The sequence below is a fragment of the Agelaius phoeniceus genome (genome assembly GCF_051311805.1).
Source record: "Agelaius phoeniceus isolate bAgePho1 chromosome W unlocalized genomic scaffold, bAgePho1.hap1 SUPER_W_unloc_1, whole genome shotgun sequence".
Classification (NCBI taxonomy): Eukaryota; Metazoa; Chordata; class Aves; order Passeriformes; family Icteridae; genus Agelaius; species Agelaius phoeniceus.
This window is the reverse complement of record NW_027509866.1, coordinates 5,658,523-5,677,055: the sequence shown is the minus strand read 5'-3', so window position 1 is coordinate 5,677,055 and position 18,533 is coordinate 5,658,523. Positions and strand designations below refer to the sequence as shown.

The window sequence follows — 18,533 nt, the reverse complement described above, 5'->3', positions numbered from 1 at the left end:
GCAATCTTTGGATATATGGAATTTGGGACGCCAAATTCTAATTTTGGCCATGGACCATGGACATGAAGGTTGGTTCTTTTCCGTAGGAAGGAAGGAACAGAGCCCCAGTGTTTGCCAGGCAGAAGAGAGTGACCACCAGAGGACAAGGCCAGCCAGAAGTGGCAGGTTTTTTTCTGAGAGAAACCCTTGCATATAGGAAAATTTTTAGAGAGAATACCAATTTTGGAAATGGACATTTAAAAAGAGGGACAGTTCTTTTCTATAGCAAGGAAAGCACGGAGCCCCAGTTTTCCAGGAGCTGATGAGAGGCAGCCCTTGACATCCCAACATCAGCCAGACCTGTCAGGGGCCCTGGGAGGCCAAGCCAGCCAGACCTATTCCATGTTCCCTCACTTCCATGGGGCCCCACATTGTCCCAGTGGTCTCCATGGGAAGGGAAGAACCCAGCCCCAGTGTTGCAGGGGTAGTCACCAGAGGTCCAGGCCACCCAGGCTTGATGGTACTGGCAGATTGTGCCTGGGAGCAATCCTTGGATATACAGAATTTTGGAGGTGGAATCCCAATTTCAGACATGGACACCTGGAGGATAAGGATGGTTGTTTTCCATTGGAAAGAAAGCACGGAACACTGATTCAACAGTGACATTTGGGGATCTATGGGAAGCATTGGGGATCGTTTCTGCACCTCGTGACCCAACAGGAGCTTCTCTAATAAACTTTGCCTGAAGCTCCCACTGTGCCCATCACAGGAACCCATAGTGTCTGGGACATCCCGGCTCTTTGGCATCCTGGGAACTCCTGGGATGTCACCATGGAATGGCTGTGACTGCCTCTGACCACAGGGCTCTTTACCATCCCAGAAACGCCTGGGAGGTCTCCATGGAGCCCCTGTCTCTGTGTGTGACATTCCAGCTCTGGAACAGCCTGGAGATTCATGGAACCCTTCTGAGGGCCTGTGACAAATCTGATCCTTAGTAGGCAACCATCACCAGTCCACTGTTGCTATGGGCAGTTTCCATGGACACCATCACCAGCCCCCTGTTCCTATGCTCAGTCCCTTGGCAGCTCCATGGAGACCCCATGCCAGGGGTGGTTTCCATGGCCACCAAGGCTGGCACCTGCTGGGATGCTCGGTTTCCACGGGCCGGGCTTCAGGAATGGGATTCCCCAATTTCCTGCTCCCGCTAAAACCGCGCTGTCCTCGCTGCCCTCCCGCCTGCCATGGAAAGCACAAAAGGCAAAGATCCCGGGCTGGGAGAAGAACAATTTATTGGGAACAGCAACGAGATAAAGAACAAACAGGAACAGAAACAATATTGATAACAGAAGGGATAAATAAAACTGTTTACAGAAAAAACTACAACATCAACAACTAGTTCTTCCTGGCAATGTATTTCCTCCTGTCTGGAAAGGACACCCTTTTCCTCAGGGGGAGAGAGAGAGAGTCCCTTTCCTGCCCCTGGCAATGACCTGAGGTGGGAGTGAATGTAATGACAGGGCCATGGCCAGACCCTCATGTTCTCCAACCCCACATCATGTCATTGGCAGGGGCAGGAAAAGAAACAGGTGTCTTCCCAGCATGGATCATGGGGAACATGGATCACCAGGGCTCTGACCAACGTGGTGTCTCCAATGGGGGATAAAGCTGGAGCGGTTCATGAAGCTGTTCCTGCAGTTGGGGCATGTGCAGGGCTTCTTTTACTGGTGCCTCCGTTGGTGTTTTGTCAAGTGAGAGCTGCTGGTGAAGCTCTTCCCACACTGGGGACACTCGTAGGGCCTCTCCCCAGTGTGGATGCGCCGGTGGGTGACGAGGGTGGAGTTGTGCTTGAAGCCCTTCCCGCAGTCGGGGCAGAGGAAGGGCCTCTCATCCGTGTGAATGCGCTGGTGCTGGAGGAGCTGAGAGCTGGTGTGAAACCTCTTCCCACACTCGGGGCACTTGTAGGGCCGCTCCCCACTGTGGATCATTTGGTGGATGTTCATTTGGGTCTTCCTACTAAAGGTCATCCCACATTCCCCGCAGTTGTATGGCCTTTCCCCAGTGTGGATCCTCTGGTGGCAGATCAAGAGAGATTTCTGCCTAAATCTCTTCCCACATTCCCCACATTCATAGGGTCGTTCCCTGGTGTGGGTCTTCTGATGGGAGATCAGGTTAGAGTTCTGGCTGAAGCTCATCCCACATTCCCCACACTCATAGGGCTTCTCCTGGGTGTGGATCCGCTGGTGCCTGATGAGGTGGGAGTTGCGCTTGAAGCCCTTCCCACAGTCAGGGCAGCAGAAGGGCCTCTCATCCGTGTGAATGCACTCATGCAGGAGGAGATCAGAGCTGGTGTAAAACCTCTTCTGACACTGGGGACACTCGTAGGGCCTCTCCCTCTCCCCAGCGTGGATGCGCTGGTGGGTGATGAGGGTGGAGTTGTGCTTGAAGCCCTTCCCACAGTTGGGGCAGCGGAAGGGCCTCTCCTCAGTGTGAATCTGCTGGTGCTGGAGGAGACTGGAGCTGGTCTTAAACCTCTTCTGACACTCAGGACACTCGTAGGGCCTCTCCCCAGTGTGGATGCGTTGGTGGATGATGAGGGCAGAGCTGCAGCTGAAGCCTTTCCCACACTCCCCACACTCGTAGGGCCATTCCCCAGTGTGGATCATCTGGTGGCTGATCAGGGTGCTGCTCTGCCTGAAGCTCTTCCCACACTCCAAGCACTTGTGGGGCTTCTCCCCATCATGAAGCTGCCCATGGACCACCAGCTCTGAGCTCTGGCTGAAGCTCTGTCCACCTTCCTGGCTCAGGTTGGGTCTTTCCTCCTAAGAGCACCCTGGGCTGGGTTTGGAGCCCCTCCTCCTGTGGGATCTCTGGGGATTTTCCTCCCCATTGGATTCCTGTGCCCTGGAGCCACTAAAAATGGCCTCTTCCATGAGGTTCTGCTGTGGGGATTTGTCCTCCCTGGTCTCCATCCTCACCTCCTTCTCTGGGGGAGGAAGGACAAGGGGAGGATGGGATTTGCCTCCGTGCCACAGGGAAGGGGAAGGAGATCCCCCCAGTGCATCCCCAGCAGGACGGGGTTGGCAGCAGGGTTGTCCTGCAGCCGGGGGCTGTGCTAGGCTGGGAGATGGAGCAGGAGAGAGGGGGAAAGGGGCACTGACTTCCTCCTCACCTGCCTGCGTGTCCCGGGGCTCCTTCCTCTTCCTTGCAGCCTCCTCCTCCATCTGGCAAAGGTTTGGGGATGTGAAATCCTGTTTTGGGAGGAAAGCAAGGGATGAGCGCATTGAATTTTTACTGGTTTGAAGACAAACCTTGGGGAGAGTCTAAACCAGAATTACAATTTAATAAGAAAAGAAGATCAAGGCAATGATACAGAAACACTGCCTTAAACTGACAGAGTCAGGATATAACCTGACACCCTGTTGGTCAGGGTGGTGGCAGCAGTCCCATTAAATGGTGGCTGCAGTCCTGTGGGAGTGATGAGCGTGATTCTGTCCAAGCAGTGATCCTGTAGAAGTGTCTGGTCTTCCTCTGAAGGTCCAGTGGTGGTTCTGGAGCTCTTGTCCTCTGGGAATCCAGTCGGCAAGCTGCTCCTGGTGTTGCAAGGCTCAGCTTATATCCAGGTAGGAATGCTTGGATCCTCCCCCTGGGCGGAGCATCCCACAATGGGAAGATGGAATTTTATCAGTCCTGAAGTGACACTCAATGGCCCATTCCCAGAAGATATCTCCCCTGGAGGGCGTTATCAGGGCTGAGTCATGGAAGAGATCAAGAACCCTGCCCCACCTGTTTATAGCAGTTGATGAAGATGGGCATTGAAAACATGCATTTGGTTCCATCTTACATTGCAGCCTGAAACAGTGGGGGAATCCCTGCTCAGGGGGTGAACACCACCCCCCTTACCCAAACTGGCTCAGGTGTAAAACCCCCACCCCGGGAAGGCCACACACACAGGGGACAATGTCACACTTGCCCTGCCCCAGGGGAGGTCTCTGTCCCTGTCACTCCCTTGCTCTTCCCCCTTTACTCTTTCTTTCCATCTCTCTCTTTACCCCGCATTTACTGTTCAATAAAATCCACTTTGGATTTGGTCTCATTAGCACTTTAATTGGGGCAGAGGCATCTCTCTAACAATTTTACTAACCTGATTGTGATATTATTTTGGCACAGTGAGTTCAGGGCACTGTTCTCTGACCCCAAGTGACTTTGACAACAGCATTGTTCCCTCCTCTGAGGAGGTTGTGGTTCTCTCTGGAGGAACTCTTGGAAACTTGGACGCAGCTTCCTCTGAGCAACTTACAGGAGAACTGATGAGGAAAATGGCTGTTGTCGGTGGCCAGTGTAAAGAAAATATTTTGATGCCCTTTCTTGAACAGCTTGTTAAAATCACTGGAGGAAAGGGAGAAAAAATACCAGCGAAACTAACAAGGTTCATTCACCCCAAGGTGAGGAACACAGGGCTGCTGAAAGTCTCAAAGAAGCCCAGCTCAAGCAGCTAAATTCCCAAATAACTCCCAAATTCACAGGCTGGTGGGCTTTGCCAAGTGTGAGAATCATTTGTCTCATTGTCCCTGTCACCTTTGTGACAGCTACACAGAGCTTTCCCTTCCTTTTCATACTCTATATTGGGCCGAATTTCCACCTTTCTTTTATCAGAATGCGCCAGCAGCGGAGCTGGAGCTGTGCAGAAACCAGTGGAAATTGGAATTGCCACAGAATTGCTTGTACTTCAGTTTATTAATGTTTGGGATTTGTTTGCATTTCCATCACAATTGTGTTTAGGGAAGAGCAACTTCAAGGCATTTTATGTAGGGTTAAGTTTGATTTCTGTCAAGAAACAATTTTACTTTGTCCGGTGCCCAGTGGATGCTCAAGGGGTCTCTGAGCCTCTCACACTGGGGGATGCTTGGGAGGGGCTTGGGAGGGTTTGTCCCCATCCCTGTGACCCCAGGCCATTCCCCAGGGGTGTCCCTGTCCCTGTCACCCCAGGCCATTCCCCAGGGCTGTCCCTGTCACCCCAGGCCATTCCCCAGGGGTGTCCCTGTCCCTGTCACCCCAGGCCATTCCCCAGGGGTCTCCATCATTCTCACCCAGGGAATGCCTGGGGGGTCTCCCTCCCTCTCTCCCCTGTGCCAGGGGGTGCTCGGGGCAGTCTCTGTCCCTCTCAGCCCAGGGGATGCTCGGGGCTCTCTGTCCCCTGGCCCTGGGGGATGCTCGGGGGGTCTCCATCCCTCTGGCCTCAGGCAATGCCTGTGCAGGGCTGGGCACCAGGGGCTCTGTGTCCCTCTCACCGCTGAGGCTGCTCGGGGCTGGGGGGGCTCTGCCACCTTCTCACCCCTGGCGAGGCCGGGGGGGTCTCTGTCCCTCTCAGCCCTGCTGGGACCCCACCCAAACATCATCGGGGTCACAGGGACAGAGACACCCCCAAAGCCCCAGAAGGGCTGAGCCTGGGATTTGGTTTGGGGCTGAGGATTTAGGAAGGGGCTGGAATTGGGGCTGGGCTTGGAGTTGGGGCTGAGATTTGGATTAGAGCTGGGATTGGGGTTAAGGCTAGACATGGGATTGGCTTTAGGGCTGGGGTTGGGATTGGGTCTGGGGCTAGATGAGTTTGGGGCTGGGATGGGATTAAATACAGAACTGTGAGTGTGTCTGAACATGGAGTGAGATTGAGACCAGGATCAGGGTCAGGTTTGGGACTGAGCTCACCCAGAGCAGGACAGGAGGGGATGTCACTGTGGGAAGGTTTGGGGAAAATACTGATTTGGGGAGAAACAAGGTATGAATGCCTTGGGTTGGGGATTCCTCCCACCCAAGTCCATCTCTAGAAGTCACATGATGTCCATAAAAACCTCCAAAAATCAAGAGTGAATAAAAAAAGCGCCACCAGGAGTGTCCCATTTCCAGTCTCATCCCTCTGGGGTTCTGGTGGTCCCCTGTCTCTGGGCTGTTGGGGATCCCATGGGTCCTGGGGATCCCCCCCTCTCCAGGGTCCTGCTAAGGGATGCAGGTGGATTTTGGGGTCCCAAGGTCCCTCTCTCCAGCCTCCCCTCAATCCAGCCTCTTGGGCTTCCCCCCTCTTCCAACCACCCTGTCCTGCTTTAGGGCAAATTTGGGAGAAAACCTCCAAAAGGAGTTTCCTCTGGAATGCAGATTCAGCAGCCCCACCCTCAGCCAGTTCGGGAAAATATTTCCTTGGATAAAAGTGGAAAAAAACACTTTATTTAACAGGCAAAGCATTCACCAGCACAAAAATTGAACAATATTAAGCAATAAAACCTCCTGCTGCTGGAAAATAGGTGACAAACTCCGAAAGTCCCTCCTTGGGCTGGGGCTTGGCTCACTCAGTGTCTTATCAGTCTCTTATCACTCTCTTATCAGTCTCTTATCAGTCTCTTATCAGTCCCTCCTGTATTGGAAATGCCGCGACCCAGGCTCAGCCCAGTGGGCCATAGGTGGGAGATGCCGGTGGTGTTCTGCGTGTTCAGTCCAGAGCAGGTTTAAACAGCTCCAAAGAAAAAGAAAAACAATAGTCCAGGGAACTTCTCTGCCTCAGAGAGCTAAACACTAACTAAAAGCAAAGGAGAGCTCAGTCCTGCCCTCTGTCCATCCAGGAGCCGGAATGTGGAGGAGTGAGTGCAGTGTATGAAAACAAACTGCAGCTTCTTCCTCCTCCCCTTGGCTCTCAGAACCAGCCTTAAAGGTGCAGAACTCATTTCTGGGCTAAACGGACCGATGGGGCACGAGCATCATGAAGTCACCCCAGGACGCGCCCCTGTCAGGGTCAGGGGGTCCCGTCCCCGCCTCATCTCTGGGCTGCCGGGGGTGCCCCAGCTCCGCTATCGCCCCTTCCCCTCTCCCCACCCCGGGGGTCCCCCATTCCACAGCCCCGGCTCTCACGGGGATCACCAAAACCAATGTCCCGCCCCGTCGGTACCGGGCCATCCCCACGTGGACCCCCCGGGACCCTCCCGAGGGGCGATCGCGGCTCCTCTGCCCCCGAAAAAGCTCCTCTTAGGGAGCCCGGAGATATCCGGGGCTCGAGTCCGGGATCTGCCGGCTCCGAACACGCTCCAAAAAAATCCTCCCAGAGACCCCTGGCTGGAGTTATTTGGGAATTGAGCTACTAGAGCTGGGCTTCTTGTGGGACTTTCAGCAGCCTTGTGTTTCTCACCCTGGAGTAAATGAACTCTATCAGTCACTCTGATATCATTTGCTCCCTTTCCTCCAGTGTTTTTAACAAACTTTTCAAAGAAGGACAACAAAATATTTTCTTTTTCACTGGCCACCCACGACAGCCATTTTCCTCATCAATCCTCCTGTAAGTTCCCCAGGAGGAAGGAGGGACTGTGTCCAAGTTTCCAAGAATTCTTCCAGGAAGAACCACAACCTCCTCAGAGGAGGGTACCATGCTGTTGTAAAAGGCACCTGGGGTCAGACAACAGTGCCTAAACTCACAGTGCCAGAATAATGTCACATTCTGGTTAAGAAAATTGTTAGAGAGATGCCTCTGCCCCAATTAAGGTGCTAACAAGACCAAATCCTACGTGCATTTTATTGAACAGTAAATGTGAGGTAGAGAGAGATGGAAAGAAAGAGAAAAGGGAGGGACAGCAAGGGAGTGAGAGGGACAGAGACCTCCCCTGGGGCAGGGCAAGTGTGACATTGTCCCCTGTGTGTGTGGCCTTCCCGGGGTGGGGGTTTTACACCTGAGCCAGTTTGGGTAAGGGGGGTGGTGTTCACCCCCTGAGCAGGGATTCCCCCACTGTTTCAGGCTGCAGTGTAAGATGGAACCAAATGCATGTTTGCAATCCCCATCTTCATCAACTGCTAGAAACAGGTGGGGCAGTGTTCTTGATCTCTTCCATGAATCAGCCCTGATAACGCCCTCCAGGGGAGATATCTTCTGGGAATGGGCCATTGAGTGTCACTGCAGGACTGATAAAATTCCATCATCCCATTGTGGGATGCTCCGCCCAGGGTGAGGATCCAAGCATTCCTACCTGCATATAAGCTGAGCCTTGCAACACCAGGAGCAGCTTGCCTACTGGATTCCCAGAGGACAAGAGCTCCAGAACCACCCCTGGACCTTCAGAGGAAGACCAGACACTTCTACAGGATCACTGCTTGGACAGAATCACGTTCATCACTCACACAGGACTGCAGCCACCATTTAATGGGACTGCTGCCACCAGCCTGACCAGCAACAGGGTGTCAGGTTATATCCTGACTCTGTCAGTTTAAGGCAGTGTTTCTGTATCATTGCCTTGATCTTCATTTTCTTATTAAATTGTAATCCTGGTTTAGACCCTCCCCAGGTTTGCCTTCAAACAAGTACAAAATTCAATGCGCTCATCCCTTGCTTTCCTCCCAAAACAGGATTTCACATCCCCAAACTTTTGCCAGATGGAGGAGGAGTCTGCAAGGAAGAGGAAGGAGCCCCGGGACATTCAGGAAGGTGAGGAGGAAGTCAGTGCCCCTTTCCCCCTCTCTCCTGCTCCATCTCCCAGCCCAGCACAGCCCCCGGCTGCAGGACAACCCTGCTGCCAACCCCGTCCTGCCGGGGATGCACTGGGGGGATCTCCTTCCCCTTCCCTCTGGCACGGAGGCAAATCCCATCCTCTCCTTGTCCTGCCTCCCCCCGGGAAGAAACTGAGGATGGAGACCAGAGAGGAGAAATCCCCACAGCAGAAACTCATGGATGAGGCCATTTTGAGTGACTCCAGGGCACAGGAATCCAATGGGGAGGAAAAGCCCCAGAGATCCCATAAGAGGAGGGGCTGCAAACCCAGCCCAGGGTGCTCTGAGGAGGAAAGACCCACCCTGAGCCAGGAAGGTGGACAGAGCTTCAGCCAGAGCTCAGAGCTGGTGGCCCATGAGCAGCTTCATGATGGGGAGAAGCCCCACAAGTGCTTGGAGTGTGGGAAGAGCTTCAGGCAGAGCAACACCCTGATCAGCCACCAGATGATCCACACGGGGGAATGGCCCTACGAGTGTGGGGAGTGTGGGAAGGGCTTCAGCTGCAGCTCTGCCCTCATCACCCACCAACGCATCCACACTGGGGAGAGGCCCTACGAGTGTCCTGAGTGTCAGAAGAGGTTTCAGACCAGCTCCAGTCTCCTCCAGCACCAGCAGATTCACACTGAGGAGAGGCCCTTCCGCTGCCCTGACTGTGGGAAGAGCTTCAAGCGCAACTCCACCCTCATCACCCACCAGCGCATCCACGCCGGGGAGAGGGAGAGGCCCTACGAGTGTCCCCAGTGTCAGAAGAGGTTTTAAACCAGCTCTGATCTCCTCCAGCATCCGCAGATTCACACGGATGAGAGGCCCTTCCGCTGCCCTGACTGTGGGATGGGCTTCAAGCGCAACTCCCACCTCATCAGGCACCAGCGGATCCACACCGGGGAGAAGCCCTACAAGTGTGGGGGATGTGGGATGAGCTTCAGCCAGAACTCTAACCTGATCTCCCACCAGAAGACCCACACCAGGGAACGACCCTATGAATGTGGGGAATGTGGGAAGAGATTTAGGCAGAAATCTCTCTTGATCTGCCACCAGAGGATCCACACTGGGGAAAGGCCATACAACTGTGGGGAATGTGGGATGACCTTTAGTAGGAAGACCCAAATGAACATCCACCAAATGATCCACACTGGGGAGCGGCCCTACCAGTGCCCCGAGTGTGGGAAGAGGTTTCACACCAGCTCTCAGCTCCTCCAGCACCAGCGAATTCACACGGATGAGAGGCCCTTCCTCTGCCCCGACTGCGGGAAGGGCTTCAAGCACAACTCCACCCTCGTCACCCACCGGCGCATCCACACTGGGGAGAGGCCCTACGAGTGTCCCCAGTGTGGGAAGAGCTTCACCAGCAGCTCTCACTTGACCAGACACCAACGGAGGCACCAGTAAAAGAAGCCCTGCACATGCCTCAACTGCAGGAACATCTTCATGCACCACTCCAGCTTCATCCCCCATTGGAGACACCACGTTGGTCAGAGCCCTGGTGATCCATGTTCCCTGTGATCCATGCTGGGAAGACACCTGTTTCTTTTCCTGCCCCTGCCAATGACATGATGTGGGGTTGGAGAACATGGGGGTCTGGCCATGGCCCTGTCATTACATTCACTCCCACCTCAGGTCATTGCCAGGGGCAGGAAAGGGACTCTCTCTCTCTCCCCCTGAGGAAAAGGGTGTCCTTTCCAGACAGGAGGAAATACATTGCCAGGAAGAACTAGTTGTTGATGTTGTAGTTTTTTCTGTAAACGGTTTTATTTATCCCTTCTGTTATCAATATTGTTTCTGTTCCTCTTTGTTCTTTATCTCGTTGCTGTTCCCAATAAATTGTTCTTTTCCCAGCCTGGGATCTTTGCCTTTTGTGCTTTCCATGGGAGGCGGGAGGGCAGCGAGGGCAGCGCGGTTTTAGCGGGAGCAGGAAATTGGGGAATCCCATTCCTGAAGCCCGGCCCGTGGAAACCGAGCATCCCAGCTGGTGCCAGCCTTGGTGGCCATGGAAACCACCTCTGGCATGGGGTCTCCATGGAGCTGCCAAGGGACTGAGCATAGCAACAGGGGGCTGGTGATGGTTGCTATGGAAACTGCCCATAGCAACAGTGGACTGGTGATGGTTGCCTACTAAGGATCAGATTTGTCACAGGCCCTCAGAAGGGTTCCATGGGGACTTTCCAAGAATCTCCAGGCTGTTCCAGAGCTGGAATGTCACAGGCAGAGACAGGGGCTCCATGGAGACCTCCCAGGCGTTTCTGGGATGGTAAAGAGCCCTGTGGTCAGAGGCAGTCACAGCCATTCCATGGTGACATCCCAGGAGTTCCCAGGATGCCAAAGAGCCGGGATGTCCCAGACACTCACATGGGTTCCTGTGATGGGCACAGTGGGAGCTTCAGGCAAAGTTTATTAGAGAAGCTTCTGTTGGGTCACGAGGTGCAGAAACGATCCCCAATGCTTCCCATAGATCCCCATATGTCACTCTTGAATCAGTGTTCCGTGCTTTCTTTCCAATGGAAAACAACCATCCTTATCCTCCAGGTGTCCATGTCTGAAATTGGGATTCCACCTCCAAAATTCTGTATATCCAAGGGTTGCTCCCAGGCACAATCTGCCAGTACCATCAAGCCTGGGTGGCCTGGACCTCTGGTGGCTGCCCCTGCAACACTGGGGCTGGGTCCTTCCCTTCCCATGGAGATCACTGGGACACTGTGGGGACCTCATGGAACCAAGGGGATCATTGTGGCACCACTGGAGCCCATGGAACCAAGGGGCCATGGTGACACAGTGGGGTTTCATGGAACCCAGAGACCATTATGGCTCTGTGGGGCCTGATGGAACCATGGAGACCATTGGGACCCTTCAGGGCCTGGTGTCACCAAGGGGGCATTATGACTCTTCAGGGCCTCAGGGAAGCAAGGGACCATTGGGACACTGTGGGGCCTGATGGAACTGAGGGAACATGGAACAGACCTGGCTGGTTTGGCTTCCCAGGGGTCCCCTGACAGGTCTGGCTGATGTTGGGATGTCAAGGGCTGCCTCTCATCAGCTCCTGGAACACTGGGGCTCTGTGCTTTTCTTGCTATAGAAAAGAACCATCCCTCTTTGTAAATGTCCATTGCCAAAATTGGTATTCTCTCAAAAAATTTTCCTATATGCAAGGGTTTCTCTCAGAAAAAAACCTGCCACTTCTGGCTGCCTTGTCCTCTGGTGGTCACTCTCTTCTGCCTGGCAAACACTGGGGCTCTGTTCCTTCCTTCCTATGGAAAAGAATGAACATTCATGTCCAGGGTCCATGGCCAAAATGAGAATTTGGCTTCCCAAATTCCACATGTCCAAAGATTGCTCCCAGACAAAAGTAGCCAGGACAGACAGGTCAGGCTGGCCCTATCCTCTGGTGATTTTCTTATATTCTGAGCTGAATGCTTTCAGTTGAAAACACCTTGGGGAGGGCCCAGAGATCTCCCAAGAAGTGTTTTTGAGGACTTGGGCACATGAACACTACATATGGACAAAGGAACTCTGTGCTCTGTGATGTTGTGAGGGTTTTGCATCACAGAAGTGATGTTCTAAGAGAAGCTGCTAGCAGTTTCCTCCGTGTCTGACAAAAAAACCAATCAGTAATCAGCTTTGAGAATTGACAATCTGTTAAACCACGAAAGAAACTGTACACGCCTCTGTGAAGACACATGTTAAAGATGGGAAAGCCTGGGAGGGTCTCTTTCCCTTCTGGCTGGCACAGAGGTAACAAGGCTGACCCGGCCCCGTCTCAGCCAGGCCGGGCCGGGCGGCTCCTGCCGTGGGGCCGGGCCCCTTCCCAGGGACCCCGCCAGGCCCCATCGGCTGCCGGGCAGGGCAGGGGAGGCCGCGGGGCCGAGGCCGGGCCGGGCCATGGCTGCAGTTGGGAACATCTGGGCCCTGCTGAGCCCTGCCCCGCCGCCAGCCCGGGCCCAGCCAGGATCCGCCGGGCCCCAGGAGCAGCCCCGGGCCGGGCCGGCTCGGCCAAGATTCTGCCACCCTTGGGCTTCAGCCGCAAGCCCCGGGCAGGGGCAGGAAAAGCCATCGGCCCCGGCCGTGCTGCTGCTGTGCTCTGGCCTGGCTGCTGAGGTCCTGGCCCTGCCCCAGCGCGGCCCATCCTGACACAGCCCCAGTGCAGCCGCTGCAGAAACCTCCATCATAAAACAGCTCCGGCCGCAAGCACCGAGCCCGGCCGGGGTCACGGAACCATCTGCAGGCCCCGGGTGAGATATGAACTCTTTCAGTGCTTCCATCCTCCCTCCAGTGAGAGAAAAGGACAAACTGCAGGCACACAGAGGAGCAACATGAAGACACCGAGGTCGCTGAAGAGGAAGTTGAGCCCCAGATGGGAGGGATGAGGAGATGCCTTGATCTGGGGGCTGAAATCCTCTTGTAAAGCTATGGGGAAGGATGTAATTGATACATCAGACTCTCTTTTTCCCTATAACTAATTTAAAATATGGGGAGATGACTTGTTCAGCAAAAACCTCCATGCTAAAGTAAGCAAATGATAAGTAGCTGTGATCCCATGAGAAGTTTAAACAGAGAAAGAGAGAAGAGTAATGAGATCCTGTGCTATCAGGGAGAGAAGAAGAAGATCTCTGTTCTCAGAGATGAAGATGATTTCAGAAATAGGTGAAGAGAATCTTTGCTCTTGAACAGCTCATCTTTAAACTCAAACCCCATAAGTTGACATTGCCCATAAACACAGCTGTGGGGAAAGCTGTGAAAAATGGGAGGGACTTCACAATTGCAGATTTTCTGGGCACCTGGTATTCATGGGAATTGAGAGCCACGAGAGAACTTTTTTCTTATGGAGAAGTCTCCATAGCATGAAAGAGAGACTCCTCTGCCTAAGTGAACTGAAGAAAGACTGTTCTAGATGGTGTAAACTGACTGAAACTTTCAGGTTTTGTCTCCTTACATTGTCAGTAAGAAAGAAAAGGTTGTAGGGAGAGGAGAAGTGTTCAGATTCTTATTATTCTTTCTTCTATTCACTGATAATAAACTTTTCAATATACCCCTTTAAAATTTTGAGCCTACTTTGCCTTTCTCCTAATCCTATCTCACAGCAGGAAATGAGTAAATATATTACAGTGAGTGCAATGGTAATTAGCCAACACTGATCCCACTGCACGAATAGATGCATTGGCTGAGAAATCTCAAATTAGCAAACCAAACTCACTCCAGATACATTCCTGATAAACTGCATTAGAGCAGAGGGAAATCAAGGCGGAGCCATGGTTTGTCAGGACTTGCTGCATCCTGATGAGCACTGTGGTGCATTTGGAGCTGAGCCCTGGAACCTCAGGGCCTGAGAGGAGATTGCAAAAACCTTTCCAGGAGTCAAAGTCAGAGGAAAACCCAAAAGTGTCTCAGAGCTTGAATGGGTCAAACTGAGGTTCATCCCCAACACAGGCTCCTCCTGGACTCCTTGGAGGAGAGAACTGGAGGCCAGGATTGACCAAAAACCTTTCAGAGTCTCAATGTGGAAAGGAAATTCCAAACTACCTTAAAAATTTTGAGAAGCTCAAAGCATTACTGAGCCCCACTGAGTGCCAATGCAAAGCTCTCCAGGGACTCATTAAAGCAGATAATTGGAGCCATGATTGCACAAACCTCTCACAGAGTCTGTATCAAAAGGGAAACACCAAGTACCTTCAAATAACTGAAGTACCCTGAAGTATTAATGAGCCCCAGTGAGTGTTGTTACTGACAAAGCCTCTCCAGGGACTAATTACAGCAGATAATTGGAGGCCATGATTGCACAAACCTCTCAGAGACTCCAAGGCAAAAGCCAAAGCCAAAGTCCTTTGAAAAAGCTGCAGTCCCTGCAGGGAGCATGAAGGAGCCCCCAGGGCCATTGCTGAGCAAGGCTCCCCAGGGACTCCTTGCAGCAGATCCTTGAGGCCACTGGGATGTGGGCTAGGGGGGGATGCTGAGGGCAGCACAAGGGGCTGACAGTGCCCAGCCTGGCTGGGGCTGGGCCAGGAGGCCCCAGGGCCTCAGGACAAGGTGTCTCCTCCCAGCCCTTGCTGGCACAGACCCTGCTGTGGCCCAGGGCACCAAGACTTGGCTTCTCTTTGTCCCCACCTGTCATCACTGCCTGCAGTTCTCTGCTCTGCCTGGGACCTGGGGACACTTGCTCAGTCGTGTCCCTCACTGGGACCATTAAAAGTCCAAGAAAGTTTGGAGTTGGATTCTGCCTTGGAGCTCTGGAGAGGTTTCTTCAGCTCCCTCTCAGGGCCTGAGCACAAAGCCCCAGAGGCTGATTAAAGTCCTTGTGCTGTGTCTGTGCTGCTGAGCTGGGCTGGGCTCCTGGCACAGAGGCAGCTCCTGCTCACCAAGAAGAGCTTCAAAAGCACATTTCTCTGGATGAGCAGCTCTTGTGCCAGCCCAGCAGGGCTGGGGCACTGCCTGCAGCCAGCCCGGGCACAGCCCAGAGGCACAGAGAGCTTCAATCAGTCAGGGCTGGGAAGGGGCTGAGAAGTGCCTGGGGCACAATCACTGCCAGCCCTTGGCACAGGAACCTCTGGCTGCAGGACAATGCAGCTGCAGCTCCTGGAGCCATCTCCTGCAGCTGGAACATGCCAATGCCTGCAGAGCCTGTGAGTCCATTCTCTGCTTGTCTCTTGTGCAGAGCAGCCAGGGGTGCCCAGGGCTGTCCTGCAGAGCAGGGTCCTGCAGCCCAGGGCGCTGTGCTGGGGCAGGGACTCTGCTGCCTGCCAGGGACAGCTCTCAGCCAGCCCTGGCAGCTGCTCCCAGCACTGGGGGACAAGATCTGGGTGGGGGGAGGCAGCTGGTGAGGCATGGAAGTGTTCTCCTTGTGTGGGGAGGATGCTGCATTGTTCAGGGCTGCTCCCAGCATGGCATTGAACTGCAGAACATTTCCAAATAGATTATACAGGGTGCACAGTGAGGCAGGGGCTGCATAAAGGGGAAAATCCTGCTTTTTTATTCTACTGCTCAGGGTTGCTGGTATGGGAAACTGCTCATAGATATTATTCTCCCAATTCAGGTTAATAAGAATAAAAATTTTATTTCTCAGATCTTACAAAACAACGGAGTTATAGAAATCAGCACAGGGCCCCTCACAGGCAGCATCAGTGTTGCTTTTCCAGCCTCCTCAGGGTTGCTCTGACGTTGCCATCAGAGCCTGCAGAGCCAGAGCTGCCCCTGGGCAGTGCCTGAGCTGGGAGGGCTCTGCAGGGCAGAGCTGAGCCCCCAGGGCTGGGCTGGGCTCTGGCAGCACTGGCAGGGCCCAGCCCTGGGCACAGGGAAGCAGCTGCTGGCAGGGACAGCTCCAGGCAGCAGAGCCCTGGGCAGGCAGTGGGGGGAAAGTGCCCCCAGGCTGTGCTGGGATATTTCAAGTCCTCTCCAAACCCAACTATTCCATGATTACTTTTCTTACAGATCCTCATGCCAAGGCGACACAGCAAATGTCGAACAGCAGCTCCATCAGGCACTTCCTGCTGCTGGCATTGGCAGACACGCGGCAGCTGCAGCTCCTGCACTTCTGCCTCTTGCTGGGCATCTCCCTGGCTGCCCTCCTGGGCAACGGCCTCATCATCAGCGCCGTAGCCTGCGGCCACCACCTGCACACGCCCATGTTCTTCTTCCTGCTCAACCTGGCCCTCGCTGACCTGGGCTCCATCTGCACCACTGTCCCCAAAGCCATGCACAATTCCCTCTGGGACACCAGCAACATCTCCTACACTGGATGCGCTGCACAGCTCTTTTTCTTCCTGTTCTTCATCTCAGCAGAGTTTTATTTGCTGACCATCATGTGCTACGACCGCTACATGTCCATCTGCAAACCCCTGCACTACGGGACCCTCCTGGGCAGCAGAGCTTGTGCCCACATGGCAGCAGCTGCCTGGGCCAGTGCCTTTCTCCATGCTCTCATGCACACGGCCAATACATTTTCCCTGCCCCTGTGCCATGGCAATGCCCTGGGTCAGTTCTTCTGTGAAATCCCACAGATCCTTAAGCTCTCCTGCTCACACTCAAACCTCAGGGAAGTGGGGCTCATTGCTGTTAGCTCCTGTTTATCATTTGGCTGTTTTGTGTTCATTGTTTTCTCCTATGTGCAGATTTTCAGGGCTGTGCTGAGGATCCCCTCTGAGCAGGGACGGCACAAAGCCTTTTCCACCTGCCTCCCTCACCTGGCTGTCGTCTCCCTGTTCCTCAGCAGTGTTATCTTTGCTCACCTGAAGCCCCCCTCCATGTCCTCCCCATCCCTGAATCTGGCCCTGTCAGTTCTGTACTCGGTGGTGCCTCCAGCCCTGAACCCCCTCATCTACAGCCTGAGGAACCAGGAGCTCAAGGCTGCAGTGTGGACACTGATGACTGGATGGTTACAGAAACATTAAACTGCTGGCCAATTTCTGAAAACTACTTGTAATAAAAGTCATCTTTGATACTTCTTGTTGGTTTCATCTTGGAGATTTTTTTTCTTTTTTTTACATTTTTCAGATTGTCCAAAATGAAATGTTAATGTTTCTGCCATGTCTCATTTTTATTCTCTCCACATTCCTTGTGGCCACAGACTGTGTCAATGAGGGGCTGTGCTCTCGGTGCCTTTAAAGCAACTAAAGGATCTCCCAGCAAAGTTTTTTCCAGAGATGCCCTTTTGTTGCCTTCTCTGGAGCTGCAGCAGCAATGTCTGTGTGCAGAGCTGGGGGCAGATCAGTGCTGGCACAAAAGCTCTGCTCCTGCTGGCCACACCATTCCTGATCCAGGCCAGGAGCCATTGGCCTTCTTGGCCACCTGGGCACACTGCTGCCTCATGTCCAGCCTGCTGTCCATCTGTCCCTGCAGGTCCCTTTCTGCCTGGCTGCTCTCCAGCCACTCTGTCCCCAGCCTGTAGCACTGGGCCAAATAGCAGGGCCTGGCACTTGGATTTGTTAAACCTCACGTTGTTGGATTCATCCCCTGGATCCAGCCTGTCCAAGTAACTGTGCAGAGCCCTCTGACCCTCCAGCAGATCAACACTCACATCCAGCTGTGTGACATTTGTGACGATGTCCTTGGTTCCATGGGGCCCCTCAGTGTCACAATGGCCTCTTGGTCACACCAGGCCCTGCACTGTCACACTGGCCTTCTTGGTTCCATGAGACCATGCAGAGTACAATGGTCTCCTTGGTTCCGTGGGGCTTCACAGTGTCACAATGTTCTCGTTGGTGCTGCAGTTTCACAGTGGACTCCTTGGTTCAATGGGGCCCCAGGGTGTCACAATGGCCCCATGGTCACATGAGGTCCCACACTGTCACCATGGTCTCTGTGCTTCCACAAGTCCCCTCAGTGTCACAATGGACTCCTTGTTTCCACAAGGCCACACAGTGTCACAACGTTCTTCCAGATCCCTTGAGGCCCCATCGTGTCACAGTGGCCCCTTGGTTACACAGGATCCTGCAGTGTCACACTGTCCCCTTGGTGCCATGAGGCCCCACAGTGTCAGAACGGCCCCTTGATTCCACTGGGCCCTGCAGTCTCCCAATGGTCCCCTTGGTTTAGCAGTGTCAAAATGGTGAAACCCCTTGGTTACACGAGGCCCTGCAGTGTCACAATGGCCTCTGTGGTTCCACAAGGACCCAGAGTGTCACGGGGCACTCCCTGGGTCCATTTGGCCCCACAGCACCACCATGGAGCCCTGGTTCTGTGGGGCTGCACGGTGTCACCATGGTCCTCTAAGTTCCACGAGGCCCTGCAGTGTCACAATGGCCCCAGAGTGTCCCAATCATCAGAGAATGACAGAATCAAATAGGCTGGAAAAGACCTTTGGGATCATCAAGTCCAAGCAATGCCCTAATAGTGCCTTGTCACCCAGACCGTGCCACTGAGTGCCACTGGAGAGGGACAGTGACTCTGCCACCTCCCCCCTGGCCAGCCCATTCCAGTTCCCACTCACCCTTTCTGTGAAGAACTCCTTCCTATTGTCCAGCCTGAGCCTCCCCTGGTGCAGCTTAAGGCTGTGTCTTCTTGTCCTGCCCTCCAGCAGATCCACACTCACACCCAGCTTGGTGCCATCTGCAATTTGT

The 18,533-nt window shown here is 53.8% G+C and overlaps 1 protein-coding gene and 1 pseudogene across 1 annotated transcript; one reads left to right on the top strand and one right to left on the bottom strand.

Annotated features, from left to right (window-relative positions):
• The window catches only part of LOC143692461 (uncharacterized), a 44,698-nt pseudogene extending 34,757 nt beyond the window's left edge, over window positions 1-9,941 (bottom strand).
• A 5,991-nt stretch (window positions 9,942-15,932) lies between these two features.
• Window positions 15,933-16,865, top strand: LOC143692512 (olfactory receptor 14A16-like). Its single transcript, XM_077172753.1, has one exon. The coding sequence runs from the start codon at window positions 15,933-15,935 to the stop codon at window positions 16,863-16,865; it is 933 nt and encodes a 310-aa protein (XP_077028868.1).
• Window positions 16,866-18,533: the final 1,668 nt, after the last annotated feature.

Bases quoted from the DNA above. Each gene is read 5' to 3' on its own strand.
- LOC143692512 (XM_077172753.1), top strand. From the start codon at position 15,933: ATGTCGAACAGCAGCTCCATCAGGCACTTCCTGCTGCTGGCATTGGCA.